The sequence below is a fragment of the Dreissena polymorpha genome, chromosome 2 (genome assembly GCF_020536995.1).
Source record: "Dreissena polymorpha isolate Duluth1 chromosome 2, UMN_Dpol_1.0, whole genome shotgun sequence".
NCBI classification, from domain to species: domain Eukaryota; kingdom Metazoa; phylum Mollusca; class Bivalvia; order Myida; family Dreissenidae; genus Dreissena; species Dreissena polymorpha.
The window spans coordinates 146,901,712-146,919,012 of NC_068356.1; the positions used below are offsets into that span (position 1 = coordinate 146,901,712).

General features: G+C 33.8%; 3 protein-coding genes across 3 annotated transcripts in view; 1 reads left to right on the plus strand and 2 right to left on the minus strand.

Annotated features, from left to right (window-relative positions):
- The window catches only part of LOC127870169 (uncharacterized), a 119,536-nt gene that overhangs the window by 63,733 nt on the left and 38,502 nt on the right, over nt 1–17,301 (minus strand). The gene's annotated exons all lie outside the window — the stretch shown is intronic.
- Nucleotides 1–17,301, plus strand: part of LOC127870170 (dipeptidyl peptidase 9-like) — a 238,710-nt gene that overhangs the window by 25,179 nt on the left and 196,230 nt on the right. The gene's annotated exons all lie outside the window — the stretch shown is intronic.
- On the minus strand, nt 3,188–15,657 carry LOC127869362 (uncharacterized). The gene is made up of 4 exons (XM_052411864.1): nt 15,531–15,657; nt 12,652–12,764; nt 9,242–9,325; nt 3,188–7,406 (listed from the first exon to the last, which is right to left on the minus strand). The coding sequence occupies exons 1-4, from the start codon at nt 15,538–15,540 to the stop codon at nt 6,066–6,068; spliced, it is 1,548 nt and encodes a 515-aa protein (XP_052267824.1). The 5' UTR covers nt 15,541–15,657; the 3' UTR covers nt 3,188–6,065.

Here is a 17,301-nt window from a genome sequence, read left to right on the forward strand (position 1 = left end):
CAAATACAAACTAATAAACAAATCCATGGTATGCTTATGACCATGTTTTGACCTTCGACCTTGTGGCATGTGTTTTTAACGCAATTCTACGAACAAAAGTATGACCAGAACCTCTACACGATGTTTTTAAGATTTTTTTCTCAGATGTACAATATGTGTTGGGGTCACCGCCTTGGATGGTAAATACACAACGTAGAGAAACAGTCACATCATACACTAAAGTAAATAAACATTTAACACAAATATTTAGCATCGCAATTCATATAAAAGGAATAAACGACATCTATTAAATTAATGCAACTGAATTACTCAAAGGTTGAATATTCATCATTACGACAGAAATGCACGGAACATCATGTATTAAATATAGGGATGCAAGCGGTTACACAAATCATTAACCGGTTAACCTGTTGCCGTAACCGGTTAGTAACCGATTAACCGAAACTCCTCAAGTGGTTCAAATGTTAAAGATTACGTAAATAATGTCATACCGCTCGTACCTCTACTCTCTATAGAACGGAAGTAATTTGAGATCGCTTGTGTTGATAACATGTCTGTTTCTTAATAACATGCATTGTTACATTTATTTTAATTATTTTGTAAATGTTTGTTATATTTTGTATTTATTTTTCCTACGTGAAAGAATATAAGTATTTTATTAAAGAATTACACAATATTCTTTTACGCGTCATTACCTTATTTTTAGTTGAGTCGCTTACATTACGTTCGCGTCGTATCGTTCAAAAATGGTATGTTTCTTTGTGTATTCTGTTTTAATTTTAATATTAATATTTATTTATTAAATTAGTTAAATTAATTGCTTTCGTAAATAAAACTTGCCTCATACGGTAGTGGTGGCATCGTGGATCACGTACATTACTAACAATGATTTTAATTTCTATTAGAACAAATAAGACGTTAACTCGACAAGATTTTAACTACGAATGCAATACTTGATAAAATTGTGACTTATAAATACTTTATTTTTGCTGGCAATCAGTGTTGGATATTGGTTAACAAAACATCAAAATAAGCCATCCAATGTCTCAATTGAAATTGATTGCGAGTTCTATAAACGTGTCAATTGCCTCTTCGCTAATAGCCGCCACTTCACGCATTTCGCTAGTTAAAATTACGTGAGTTTAACACAACAGTGCAAATTTTCAAAACGTACCCCTTGCTTGTTACCACAAAGGTTCTGCTTTATTGCCTTTTTATCTCACTTTTACAACGAATTCGGTTGATTTAAGCCCCGCTGATTAAATATCATCTATAATCAACGGCAGGAAATGACGTCAATATTTCGACGAAATGACGTTATAAATCCAGCGACATTATCCAGTCGAACTAATTTTGTTTAAACAAAAAGGTTTACAAAATAAAAAGTGGGATAAATAGAATAATAGATTAGTGTTGATTATAGATCAGGTTTATCATGCTCGGCACGAAGACGAAAAAGCACTCGCCAAGGCTCGTGCTTTTTGTTTTCTAAGCCTCGCAGGCCTTAAAACCTAGACGCAGCTTCATTATGCAGGATAACTCAAATGGCATACTTTACCAATGAAAGTAACGTCACATCGTACCAGTAGGTTCGATAAACAAAGGAAGACATACGAATGCTTCAGGTGTCTTTAATAATGTAATATGATTATAGGTGCTACCTAATTTACGGGCAAAAGCTTTTTAAGTTTTTTTGATAACCATGTATTTTTAATAAATATATGGACATGATTGTGTTCAAAATATGATAATTGTTGCAATAATTGAGTAATGCATCCAAAAAAAATCAATCTTAAAACGAGTTACATGTTCCAAGCTTAAAGATTTAGCATCTTATTATTTTTTTCTAAATTATAGCCACAGGAATTTATAGCTGGTTCGGTGTCTGTGGTATAGTGGATGGGGTGTCTTCTAACTGGCTTAGTCACTGGGAGGTCTCTGTATTGATCCTTTAAGTGGGAGCATTCTTTAGATAACCCTAAAGACATACTATGGCGTACCATTTGGGTTGAAAGTCAAGAAGACCTACACGTTAAACAGAGAAATGTACGTTGAAGTACAATAATTGTACGTCGACATGAATATAAAATACACTTCGAAGTATATATTTGTACGTCAAAGTACAATTTGTACTTCGACATACATGTTTGTACTTCTACGTACACATTTTCTGAACAGCCAATCAAAACACTAGTCTCTTGAGCCGCTTTTCCTTCAGATTTATTCATAATAAATGTTTAAAATCTCTTTTTTAGTTGAGGACAAAATGAATAAAAATATCAGAATGGCAAAAAACTACACAGAAGTTTCAAGTATTTAATGCATTGAAATAGATTATATACAAATTTGAAGAAGATTCAATTGTTACCTTTTTAAAATTATTCAGCATATTGTGTGTATGAAATGATCATGCGGGGCGGAGTATCACGACCGTCCAGCGCATTATTGTGTAGGAAATTCCCAACTGTAACCAGTTACCAAGCATTAATGGGATAAATAATGCATTATAAACTCCCCGTTGGTCGTATTTTGTGATAACCATAACTAGCATAAGTCAGAGGTTAATTCCGCCACGCCAGGTCAATAAATACGCACAATATCTATGAGTTAGCGGTCGATAGTCGCATAATTTGGTATAAATTATAATAATAATAATGTCTAATACATACGCACAATATCTATGAGTAAGCGGTCGATAGTCGCATAATTCGGTATAAACAATAATAATAATAATGTTCAATGTCAAAAATCTCTAAAAGCAACAGACGTAAGGTGTCTTCTGATTGGCTAACACTCAAGTGTCGGTGAAAATTGTACGTCGAAGTACATTTCTCGTTCTACTCAGCAGGTCTTGTACTCTTTCGACGTCATGGTACGTCATATAGACACTAAGTACTGGTCCTACCCAGGAAACGGTTTGTTTCATCAAATGTCTCAATTCAACTTGACAGCTTGCTAAAGCAGTTGCATTTAGCATACAGTACACTGATTTAACATAATCAAAATCATGTGATGTGTCAAATCAATTTTGATTGAAAAATTTGACCGGATTTTTTTTAATCCAATAAGTTTTAAACTGTCAAATACACACACACTAGGTATTGAAAGTCATACCTGGAGCTTTCGTCTGTATATCACTGACTTCATCAGAAGAATGATTTCTACTGTTGGGAAACGTTAACACCACTAATTGTCTTCTTATTTATTATCAATGTATAATTATGTGTAACAGCATAACAACATACTTCATTCGCAATTAAAATATTTAATAAATACAGGTATCTTGCAGGTTTCTAATTTTCTTTCCCAAACTATTGTTTAATAGTTTAAAGTTTGTCGCCACTAAAAAACTAGCCATTTTGTAGCAATTCTAAAATCAGTCTTAACTGCATACACTTAGCTCTATAGTTACAATTTGAATGCAAATATTAGAATGCATCATGTTATATCATCCATATTTTTTTATTTAAACATTCAAATAACACACAACACAGTACATATATAAAAAGGTATGTGGTATTGTGTGGAGATACAAAATACTTCACATCATTTATTTGCACATAAAATAATAGTTACAAAATAAGTAAAACTAAAACACTGTCATCAACCTACATTTCAAGAATATTAACGTATATGAAATTACAAAGTGGTGTTATTGTATTACCTTTTTACTAAATTAACATTGCTGGTTTTGTACTAGCCATAAAACATTTATCATGGATTAACAAGTAACAACCAATTTATTAATTACACAATAGAACGGAAATCATATTAATTGCATTATGCATTTACTAAACAAGCTATTTGCTACTGTTTAGAATTACACTATCTTACTAAAAATGATCACAGGTACTTAGTGCTTTTACATACTTGTGGTAAGTTTTGTATTACTAGTTTGACAATTATCGGCAGACACTTGTTGATATACAGACAAAATTTGCATGGGAACTCTCATATTTTTTCAGCATAATTGCCTTCAAATTGTTAATTTAACAACCCTTTGACATTGTTTGCACATCTGATCTTATTATACAATAGCTGATTTTTGTTTATAGATAGACATATATAGACTTTTCAAAGTTCTATAAAAGTTCACACATGTTCCATCCAAGTAAACAAACAGAACCAATAAAGATCACCACAGATAATAACTGTGTGTATAGCTTGGAAATTTGATAGTTCAGGAATCCCTCCTTTGTTGATTTCTGTAAACCAAAACTGTCAGTTTTGCTGGATAGAATGGCTTGTATGATGCCCAGCTCTTGCCTTCACAGAACATCTTCTAAAAACGGAAAACCAACAAATATCTTAAAATTTGATCAATAATGCAGACAATTTATAAATGTCTTGTTTTTTGTTGATTTCGAATCTGGGAGATTTTTTACGTAAGATTGTGGTACGAAAATCCAACGGTATCGGATTTTGTGGTTTTAGGCCTAAACTTATTATAGTGATATGTAACCTTTCGGGGATATCGGTAAAGTGCGAGCAGACGAGGTGTAAATACGTTAAAAATTAAAGCTAAAAGACTAAAAAGTTAGATCGGAATATCTTTAAATTTTGTGAATAAATGTGTTTCTGGTGGATAACAACGCCAACTTGCCAGAATATTGCTCATGATCACACGTAAAACTTCTTTCTGAGACATTGTGTACACACCGGTCTTACTGGCAATAACGAAGTGACGTCACCATCTATGTATAGAATGCTTTCTGAGAGCGAATGGAAAATGCGTCACATATTCTGACAAATAAACAGTAGGGTGTCGTAATTGAAATACCGCGAGAATACTGGAAGAATAGAGATGCCAACTATAATGTTTAAAACAAATAATTTTTTAACAAGCGTTTGTGCTTTGTCAGGATAATAATAACAATAAGATATCGAAAAGATCAAAGCAATTAAAATTCGACAGAAATCTGAGATTCGGCAATATATTAAAGACGGGTTATGTTCACTTTAATTGTGTTTGGTAAAGACTGTCACTATATGTAGTGAACCAGTCTTCGGTTTATACCCACTGAAGAAGAGCATTCAGGGGAGATAATTTAGTAATGACTTAATTCTGGAACGGTTGCGAAGAAAAACAAATAATGCGAGAATATTTAGTGCGATTCGCTACACAATTATGATGTCATTGATATAACTTTTCCTGAGGTATGTATTTACATGTGATTTAGCATATGTCAAAGTGTTTTTGATTTTTTCAAGGTCATAAATAGCATCGCGAAAATATATGTCGCGTGGCAAATTTTTTTGAGACGTATCCATATGTGGTATTCCTATGTAATTTTATGTCTAAATTCCCATATGTATGAACGGTCAACGCCCGCTTCGCGGGCTTTTGCCCGTATTAAGATGTAATTTATATCAACTAACACACATTTATTTTCGATACTCTGCATTTCACGATCCATATTACATATGCATATTAATATGTATAGCTTAATGTTTAAACGGTCATACGCACCAAATTTCTCTGTTACATCATCAAGGACTATTGTGAACGGAAAAAAGGCACAATGCATGTATATAAACGCATGTCAAACAAATGTGCGTACAACAAAAAAACGCATGCCAGAGATTCTATAAGTATTCACATTTGTTGGATTAAATCAGAGCACTCCAAATAAGATTGGGTGACAATTAATAGTTATTATAAACAAAGTTGATCTGAAATAAAGCATGAATTTATAAAGTTACCGATTTATACATTTACTCGGTACGTAATGACTGTTAACACTTATAAGTGTACGGACCGTTTTTTAAGTTAACAAACAAAACTTAACAAACCAATAATACACGTCCGAACAATTAAATGAATTACGAAGGGAAAACTAAACACTATTGATATTACCAAGTATCAAACCACGCATGAGCACATATCGAAGGCTGAACGGAAGACTGTTGTAACTCATATTAAATAAAGAAGAAGATACTGCAGTTTTCCGTTCAGCCCTCGAATTATTTATATATCTTATGTTTAGACGCCCTTAATTAACTACGTTCTGTAGTGCATTGTTGGAAATATGCATTGCATGGAATAACTGGCATTTACAACACAATTACATAAGCATCATATCATATATCTCTATCAGATCATTCAAACGACTTCCTTCCCTATTCATCCTCTTATGGACCTCTCTCACTAACTCAACTATACGACTCAATATCGCCTGATGCATAGGATCCGACCTATTGATCACACCATTCTTATCCATGCACTGTTCTGTTCTGTTCCGGAAATTCAACGCCAGCAGTTCCAACTCAACTCTCTTCTTGTTATACCACGCCAGTGGCTCTGGATGCGATATTATTGCCTTCCGTATCCTCGGCAATCTTAGCAATGTATTTGAACCTTCGTTCATCATGTCCGTGATAGTATATACCCATGTACATTTTTGTCCTTCATCCAGTCCGCATGCTTCCATTAGATTCCTTTCTGGTATCATATAATATGGCAGTTCGATCTTTAATATTGCCGTTCTTAATTTCTCCAATCCTTCCCGAAGCCAATAAAACAAACTGCTTTCATTGAACTGTGCCTGTGGATTGTTCTCCGCAAGCCACAATACAATGTTTTTCACTGTGTATGATGTAATTTCTTTCTTTACTGGCTTTAACACATCCTTAACAACCATTTTTAATAAAACATAAATGTAGACCTGGGTGTTATTAAGACTGCTCATAAGTTCATTCTCCGCCGTATTAAAACAAATCCTCCATTCTACATGTTGATATTCACTACCCTTAAAACCAACAGGTGTCACAAATGATTCCATAGTTACGACTTTGCGAACGATATCCGGTGGTGGCCAATGGCGAGTTCGCTCTGCCCATCTCGATAGTATGACAGGACAATGGCAGCGTAAAGAATAGACATTGTCTGTATGAAATGGCCCTGATGAACTCGGCAGTGATGGCCCTGCACGTTCATGGCGAATAACGTTTGGCGCAGATGTTCTGTCATTATCAACATCAACAAATAAAGCACTGCTCAGGAGGACACGCCCATTTTCATCTTCACACAGAGCATCACGAATTATTGATGGAATAATGTCGCCACGTAGCTCGAGTAAATTGAGCCTAGAGTGTCCGTGGTAGCACACGCCGGTGATTAATGTAAACACAGTAGTCTCCCTTGGTATTTTGTCAGAATCAACACCATTTTCTAAACACATGATGCCTTCTACAACATACATCGTATCCACGTCACTTTCTAAAAAGCGTGTCAGCCCCTCTGCCTTGCTACCAGTAGTGACCATCGTTATGATACCAGTCCCTCGAGCATTATTCAGCCTATCAGCTTCTCTGTAGGCGTCTCTCCGTGCCTGTCTGATGTGAGGCCCATAACCGAGACAGTTCATCAGAGTGCACATCTCTAGTGAGGCATTTTCACACTGAACCTGATAGTGATGAACACATTCAAATTGCAGGAAATCATAATATGCTCCTTAAACAATATGAAACGGTCCATAGCAATCCAAGCCTACGCGTCCTATACGAACCCATACATGTTATAACACAATATGTTCTTAAGACATTAAACTCATCTAAAATTGGCTGAATATGTTAAATCTGTTTAAGCTTAAACAAATAAGCAATGAGTGTGTTTATCACGAAGTTAGAATTTTACTCGTATACAGGATAATCAGATAAGCAATGAAAAAAAACATCAACGCATAGAGCTTGATTAATGCAAACATTTATTACTGAAGAAATTCACAGCGTAAAAAAGAACGTAAATTGTACTCATTATCAATTGTCTGCAATGTTATTTTCACATCAAATACTGATATATGTATTTGAAATATGTATGTATAATAGTATTTTACGAAATTGACTTGTGATAGAACTGCACATACACCATTACTTACAGCTTCTACGTGAACTGCACATACACCATTAATTACAGCTTCTACGTGAACTGCACATACACCATTACTTACAGCTTCTAAGTGAACTGCACATACATCAGTACTTACTTTACTCTTGCATGTGAACTGCACATACATCAGTACTTACAGCTTCTACGTGAACTGCACATACATCAGTACTTACAGCTTCTACGTGAACTGCACATACATCAGTACTTACAGCTTCTACGTGAACTTTACACTTGCATGTGAACTGCACATACAACTGTACATGCAACGTGTATGAACTGCAGATAAACCAGTACTTACAACTTCTATGTGCACTGCTGAAACACCAGTACTTTCAACTATCGCTGCAACTTCTACGAGCACTGCACATACACCAAAACATACAACTTATATGTGCCCTGCACATACACCAGTAATTACAATGTCTATGTGCATTGTATATACATCAGTACTTACAACTTCTACGAGCACTGCACATACATCAGTACTTTCAACTTTTACGAGCACTGCACATATGCCAGTACTTACAACTTCTACGAGCACTGCACATACCTCAGTACTTACAACTTCTACGAGCACTGCACATATGACAGTACTTACAACTTCTACGAGCACTGAACATACATCAGAACGTACAACTTCTACGAGCACTGCACAAACACGTGTTTGTTTATTTTTCAATATCTAAGTAAACTGCAAATACACTACTTCTTGAAACTTTTACATGAACTGCACACACACACCAGTACTTACAACTTATATGTAAACATCACATACCTTAATAGCAACTTCTACGTGAACTGCACACAAACCGGAACTGACAACTTCTACGGAACTGCACATACACCAGTACTAGCAACGTCTAAGTGAACTACACATACACCAGTACTAGCAACTTCTACGTGAACTACACATTCACCGGAACTGACAACTTCTACGTGAACTGCACATACACCAGTACTAGCAACTTCTACGTGAACTGCACAAACACCGGACCTGACAACTTCTACTTGAACTGCACATACACCGGAACTGACAACTTCTACGTGAACTGCACATCCACCAGTACTAGCAACTTCTACGTGAACTGCACATACACCGAAACTGACAACTTCTACGTGAACTGTACATACAACGGAACTGACAACTTCTACGTGAACTGCACATACACCAGAACTGACAACTTCTACGTGGACTGCTCATACACCGGAACTGACAACTTCTACGTGAACTGCACATACACCGGAATTGACAACTTCTACGTGAGCTGCACATACACCGGAACTGACAACTTCTACGGGGACTGCACTTACACCGGAACTGACAACTTCTACGTGAACTGCACCACTTCTTACTATAGAGTGACGACTGTAAAGGCCGCTGTTACGTGGGATACCTTCATGCTCCGCCTTATCACGCCATGGATCACCTTCCGCCATCTGTACAATTATGTTAGTAAAATGCGCATTGATTATAAACAAGCTTATTTGTGTATTTATTTCTAACATAATTGATTACATACATATAACATAACATCGAACGTCATTATCTTGTTTTTAACCACTTAATATTCATCATGTCTTACCAAACGATAACGATCACTTTTTTATCTACTAAAATACGCACACAAAGTTATGTAGGGAATTCATTTTATGGAAAACATTTTTGTATTTATAATCCATTACAAGTATTGTATAAAAACTTTAAGTAATTATATGTGTATAAGTTATTGTATAATCGGCAAACATGTGACCAGCATACTCATTTAATAATTCAAAAGTTTAATATAAGATTACGTGTCAAATGCAAATTGTTTGCTTCTACATCATTTTCATTCGATATATTTATAGTAGTTGTTTAAATTAAGCCACGTGTATAACTAACACTACACGCATTTATGTGGGTGATGTACTTATTTGAATGTACCATGTGTTGGGAATTCAGACCGTACCCAACAGTAATGGTGTTGATATATACCTGAATGTAAGTTATGTTAATGGAACTCCATCAACACATAAAACTTGCCTAACCTTTTTCAAAAGGTCATTACTTCAATATTTTTCTTAACAGAAAACCCATAGCTTTCAGTGCTTGCCCATTTTGTTACAAATACAAACAACGAAATAGTAAAAGTTAAATATAATGTTTTACTATTAAAATACCTTACCGGGTTTTCAATGCGTAAAGTTACATTTTTCATAATTTATCTTGTATTTGCCATCGAATGTCATCAAAATTTGGAAAATTAACAAGTGCTTGATAGTGTGATATCTTCTACAACCTAAATTTGATTTGGTCTATGATTCGATTTGTTATAATTAAACAAGTAACATCAGAACACAAGTAAGTTACACCATGGCAAATCTAACAAAGGCCTGCCAACAAAAAACAGCAACAACAACAAAACAACAACAGCATCAGCAGCAGGGCCTTGACACAGGATTTAATGCAACAACAATGACAATAAGATTAATGTTATCACATAAGTGTGACTTAGCCACGTATAAAAGTTTTTAGTTGACACAGAATTATGCACTACTGCTAAATCATCGTTATAGTGAATAGGCTACGGCCCGTATTAATATTTATTATTAATAATATATAATAATATTATTATTTGATTGCTTAAGAAATAATTGGCGTGTACAAGCGTTGGTTATTTCTGTAATAAGCAACGGTTTGGAGTTCCGATGCGTAGTAATTAAACCAAGAGGGCGAAGCCCGAGTGGTTTGGTAACAAGCATCGGAACGACGTACCGTTGGTTAATACCGCAATAACCAACCCTTTCACGTCGATTATTTCGATTCTAACACGATTTCATTAATAAGTTATCCGCGATTTAAAGGTCATAAATGAGAATTATATTAACCGAACGTCCTCCACTTTTCCGCGAAAATGTAACGTCACCACAACAATGAAAACCAAATGACGTCGTCTTCATTTATAAACAGTGCGAGGACAATCAAAGTCACGTCGTACTTACAACCGTTGGTATATCGGGGGTAATAACCCACGATAGGCTCCTTTCTCATTCTAATGTGCATTCGTGTGCGACTATGGTAGAATTCGCAATAACGGTGATCGATTGCATATTTTTCTTTATGTATTTCATTCCAATACTACAGTTTGATTTTCATGAACATGTTTACTCAATTATATTGAAAGTATATTTCATACTTTTTTATTTTGTAAATGCTCACTTTATTGATACCCTTGTTTAATTAACACATAATCGACGGGTAACCGTTGGTTATTGAGGCAATAATCAACGGTACGGAGTTCCGATGCGTAGGAATTAAACCACGAGGGCGCAGCCCGAGTGGTTTGATAACAAGCATCGGCGCGACACACCGTTGGTTATTACCACAATAACCAACGGTTACCCGTTGATTATTTCGATTCTAACACGGTTTCATTAATAAGTTATCCGCGATTTAATTGTTATAAATGAGAATTATATTAACCAAACTTCCTCCACTTTTCCGCGAAACGTGACGTCATCACAACCATTTAAATCAAATGACGTCGTTTTCATCCATAAACAGTGCGCGGAAAATAAAAGTGACGTAACTTTAAACAACCGTTGGTATATCGGGGTAATAACCAAACAGTAGTTTTCCTTCTTTGTAGATAGAAAACAAGTCACGTGCCGTGGTAGAATGCTAATCAATAAAGCTTTAACTGAAATAATTTCATATGTGATTTTTACCTAAAATATATGTACATGATGTTTACGATTTCCTTTCAATACAATTTAAAGCTGCGAAAGATTATAATTATAATTTTCAAATTAAATCATTTTGTATAATATGTGAATATATGTATTGGCCCCTTAAACTAGCTAACTTGATTAATAGTGAGTAACAGCAATTAATAGTTATAATTATTCCGGCATCTTAAAGACGATTTAGTCATAGAACTAAAATTCTAAGTACACATCCAATTAACTATTTAAACTTTCATAATTATTTAATGGTATGAGTCTGTTTGATTGTATTACTATGACTAAAACGTCTTATGGCGTCTTTATGAAACCAGAATAATTATAAATATGAATTGCAAGTATTCACTGTGACATATATTGTCGGAAGATTGTTTATGTAACCAACCATAGATAAAAAATCAAAATCACATGCCTATGAAAATATTAACAAAATTCAAGTCACATATGAATCAATAGCTCCTTTACAAGTTGATAAACATTTGAATAGGTTTCTTTAATAAAAAAGTAGCATTAACCCATTAAATGATTTAGATTATCATAAACACGTATTAATTCACGATCCTTTTCCTTTGTATTTACCGCAACGGTTTTCGCTTTGTTTACCCCTCACCGACTCTTTGTGAAGAAAACAAATAATGTTTCAGGCACACAAAGCCACGAACATTACCACGGGCATTTTGACTGCGCAATGTGTTCTTATTTACATGTAAACACTCGCTTATAAAGCATGTTGATTGAATACTACTATTACAGGCTAGTGTATCTTTGATCATCATTTCAGGAAGTGACTCTTTGGAGCATTGTTAAACGAAGTTTGTGTTGTCCTTTCATAACTGAAGCTGAATTATATGAGGGATATGTGTGTGTCCTTGCTCTCCTATATAATTAACTTACTAGACTGCCGAAATTAGAGACTAATTTGGAATAATTGCCGCTATTGCCTACAATGTAATTTGGTATTGTGCTGTGTGTGGAGAAGGAAGTGTGTGTGTGTGAGTACACTGAGAAAACCCCACCTGTCCGTTACTATGGCCACTTACCTTATTCACATGCACCGGGAGCGGAGATTTAACCCGGATCGTCTTTAAGAGAAGCGCATGTACCGACCACCTCGTTAACAGCCAGCAAATGTCGTTCAGCAAGATTAAGAATCCTTCAATGAATTTAAAGAATCTACTAAACATCATTACAAACAATTGATCATAGTTTATTTAAGGTAACCTGTAAAACCCAATGTCGCAGTCCATCGGCTAAAATTAAATGCGCAAACGAGAGGGTATGATTGTTAAGTAATGCTAGCTTTAATTGACGTATTGACAGACAATGCATATGGTAATTTGTGTTTAAAGCTATACAAAACAGCCTCGGCTAATAAAGCAATTAAGCTATTGAAGTTGCTGATAATTGTATATGTTGAGGAAGTGTTGAAATGTACTCGAAGACTTAGATTAAATCAAGAACATATGGTTGGTAAAAAGACGCTTAAAGTCATGACTACATTTTGATAAAATACCATGAATTTGAACATTAGACAAAATTATTATGTCAGTGTTTTAACTCCTTTGTGGGTTCGACATTAAATAATGCTTCAAAAGTATGGAGTTTCAAAAAGTCAGATGATTGAACGCTTCATTAAAAATTTTACAAACATTGTTTCATATCTACATAAATACGTGTTAGGTTTCTGTTCATTGAGAATTAGGTCGATATCAATTGTGTGTAAACGGACTTGCTAACATTATGAAATATTGGTTGAATTATGAAATAATGATAATATTATGCAAATTTTTACAATAAAGTAAACGATTGTAATAAAGGTTATACAAATTGTTTAACACATGCTAAGAACATAATACATAATTATTAATAAGGTAATGAATTTGAACAACCAAACGTTGTAGAAGAAAATATATTTGTTAGAGAGTTTAAATTTAAACGTGTTGACAAATTTAAACACAAGTGGCATGATTAAATGAATAAAAATTACGTATTAGATATGTATACAATTTGTAAAACCTCTCTGGCAAAAACAAAGAATATTGGCACTTTTGCGTTTGTTTTGTATATACTTTGGATACCGCGTATCGGTGTATTAAGTCTGTCTTCAAATAAAAAATATCGTAATAAATAAAAGAAAACAGATCTGTTCGTTGTTATTTTATTCATTTTGTAGAGAAATTAAGTTCCATTATGATATAATCGCACATTTTATCTCAATATCGACTTGGTTCTGCTTACAGTCGGACGCCATTTTGTTTGTAATGAAGAGTACAGCGTATCGGTATTCATGTGTATTAACGGTTAGCCGCTGTGTAGATTACTAGCATGAAGTTTGAACCTGTCATTGGTGTACTATATAAGAGTAATAGTTAGTTGAATAAAATAATACCATTTTACCTTTTATTTCAGTAGCATGCATATGTTTATGTTTAAGATATAGTATATATATATATATATATATATATATATATATATATATATATATATATATATATATATATATATATATATATATATATATATATATATATATATATAGAATATGTGCATTTTATACAAACATAACAAAATAAACTAAACATTATTACATATTTCAAGAACAACAACAACTTAGCAATAACTTAAAACTTTCTAGTCCTCTAGTGTCAATAAAGCTTTTACAATTTTACATCGACTTCTCCCCAAATCAAAATGACGATAGTGGGCAACTGAAATTAAAAAAAACATTAATTGGACACACCCCGGAAAATTATACGAGAAAAGGCATCATTTATTTCAATTGAATGGTATGAAGTTGAGCGTGTTATAGTCATCGTAGTAGCATGCCCATATATGTAACAATACAAAACCGTCTAATACGCGCTTCACCGTGTGACGTCATTTTACTATGGCATGTTTCTTTTCGGTAAAATAGCAATCGAAAAACGTGAAATACTTTCGCAATGCTTAACAGAACTTATGCAACTGTGCACGATTTTGACAATGACATCGTATTTTGTTATAAACGACAACATACTTACCCGTAGACAGGCCATTTAACGGTTATTTTTTGTTTATAATAAAGTGGGGAAAAACTTGTAAACATTCGGCACCGGAACTAAGAAGTTTTGGGGCAGATATTCGGCATGTTTTGGATTAGATCGATACGTCGTTCCCACCCATAGGCAGTTTTCGCAGTATACGTTAAAGAATATCTGTACACCAGTTAAACATCCAAACATGCATATATTCTCAGAACAGCATTCCACGAAATGAACGCTTTTGTATATGTTGTTATGACGTTGATTAAAAAAAATATATATTCCCATTTTACATGTATGTGCGCCTGTTTCAATTATTTAAGAAAATATAGCTGTTTATTATACAGTAACTCGAAAAAGCTTTCGTTATAAGAACTAGAATATCAAATAATACTTTTCAATAGGTTTCATTACCCCCTTGATGGAAAGTAGTCTATTTGCGTTTCTAATTGATTAGCTCTTTTTATTTTTATACTGATGACAGAAAATAATGTGTATATTTGAGTTTGAATGCGATGTACTGTTGTATAATAAACTCTCTGTATGTGTGTGTCGGTCGGTCAATAAGGCAGTCATGTGTGTACTACTCAAACAATTAGATCATATACATTATACATGTGAGAAACGGTCACTTTTAGAAATGCATTTTCAAATGTAAGACATTGCAAACAGTGTTGTGCTTATGCTATTTATCTGTTCACAGTAAACACAACAAAAACAATTATAATCCGATTACTCGCAAACTAAACTTACACTTAAATAACAACAACACATCCATAATGTTATTTTTGTTCCTTTACAAAGAAGGAAGTCACTTTCGATTTCAAAATATAAATTGAGCTTATCAATGACATATTTTTACTTATTACGAACCTTCTCTTTTCTCAAATAATTCTTACCCTTTAACATAGATCCGTGTCATAAACAACATAATTTGGTAGACAAATTAAAATAAAACTTCTCCACTCGTTCGCTTCCAAAGCGAAACTAGATAGCGGTCAAATAAAGGTTAGACACTACTAAAACTCATTATCGGTAACGTTTTAATATTGAGCGCAGCGTATCAAATCGATGCGGAGATTACATATCACGTCATGTTGGTTTATTCGAGTATTATTGTCATTATATGAACATTTTTATTATTAATATATATTTTCTTTCCAGTGTTTGACTGTTAACCATGTTTTAGGAGTTAAAGTATATAACATTAAAAGTACTTACAGCACAACATACGAAAACGTTATAAACTAGTTATCATCTAATATTAAAACGAAAGGAATATTTACTTGTAAATGCAGTTGCTGCCGTTTATCTGTTTGGGGTGGTTAACTCTGGAAAGGGTTTGATAATATGTTATTACAAAACGGTAGCATTTGTTTAGACGTTAAATATTTCAATATTTATGTTTGTCAAAGACAGGCATCAAAATTTAAAGCTTACTGTCTTTCAACGATTCATGATCTTTTGTTAGAAACTGCATCACGTATGGATGTTGCCACCTGTGTATTAAGAACTGTTTTAACATTATTTTGACATGCAAATAACAGCGTATAAACAAGTACACACTGCAGTAAGAAAGGCATTTTTTTTGGAGCAAATACTACAATATATATACATGTATATATCCGTTCCTTTAGCATTTATTTCATTTCATCACACTTTCCAACATGATTATCTCGCACACCTGATCGTCTTACCAAATAATGTGCCATAACTTTAAGTTGTTGCAACTTTTTATATACTTTATATAATAAAAATCAACACGATACAAATTATGTTCATTGCACTTGCATCTTTAAACAGGAACTAATTTATCATGTTTAGTCCATTTGTAAAATTGCAATATTGATATGCAAACTTAATCAATTGTTTGTTTATTAACATGAAATCGCCTTTCTACATTACTTAAAGTATGTATTCCAAGAACATTATTTGACAGTACAAAGTTTGTGTTTATTGCAGTAAATAAAACATTTATATAGATTGGTGTGTCAAGGACTGCTTCGTATTAATGAAAATTATGTGTGTATTAATGTTTTGTTACACTAATATTGCGTACATTATATCTGAAGATCGGAATACGAGCTTATATGCGTTGATTTTCGCGTTTTGATTTGTCGAATGCAAAACGAGAAGACGGTACATGCACGGACCCACGATCTCCTTTATAAATTTGTACCCGCTCAATTTTACTGCCAGTACTGAAAAGTTAGAGAAATGAGATTTTAGCCATTATACAATTAGATTATATGCGAAGGACTTGTGAATGACCAACACATGTTTTCTATGCTCGTCAATACCACAATATACGAAGATATTAATAATAAATAATCCGCCAAATGTTCTGAGTCGAATATGATAATTTGTGTTATTATCATGCATTGAAACGCGTGGATCTAGTGGATACAACCGTTCCTGTTTATGTGTTCGGTCTAATAATATAACTCCCCGGTTGGGACTACCAGTCTCGGGTTGACAATACGTTGAAACACTAGTAAAGGGATGTGGTATTTATATACTGGTATATATACCATCCATAAATGTGCAAATGCATGTCCTTATATGCATCAATGTTATATCATTAAGGTTACATTAAAATATTATGCAATGTTTCGATACAAAATCAGTGTTCAGATCAAGTGTTGTTGTTTGCGATAATTTTCGCTAACT

Bases quoted from the DNA above. Each gene is read 5' to 3' on its own strand.
- LOC127869362 (XM_052411864.1), bottom strand. The intron at 9,326-12,651 runs GTAAGTGGCCAT...ATAATTGTACAG, and splicing joins TCCCGGTGCATGTGAATAAG to ATGGCGGAAGGTGATCCATG. The intron at 7,407-9,241 runs GTAAGAAGTGGT...CATCACTATCAG, and splicing joins TTTACAGTCGTCACTCTATA to GTTCAGTGTGAAAATGCCTC.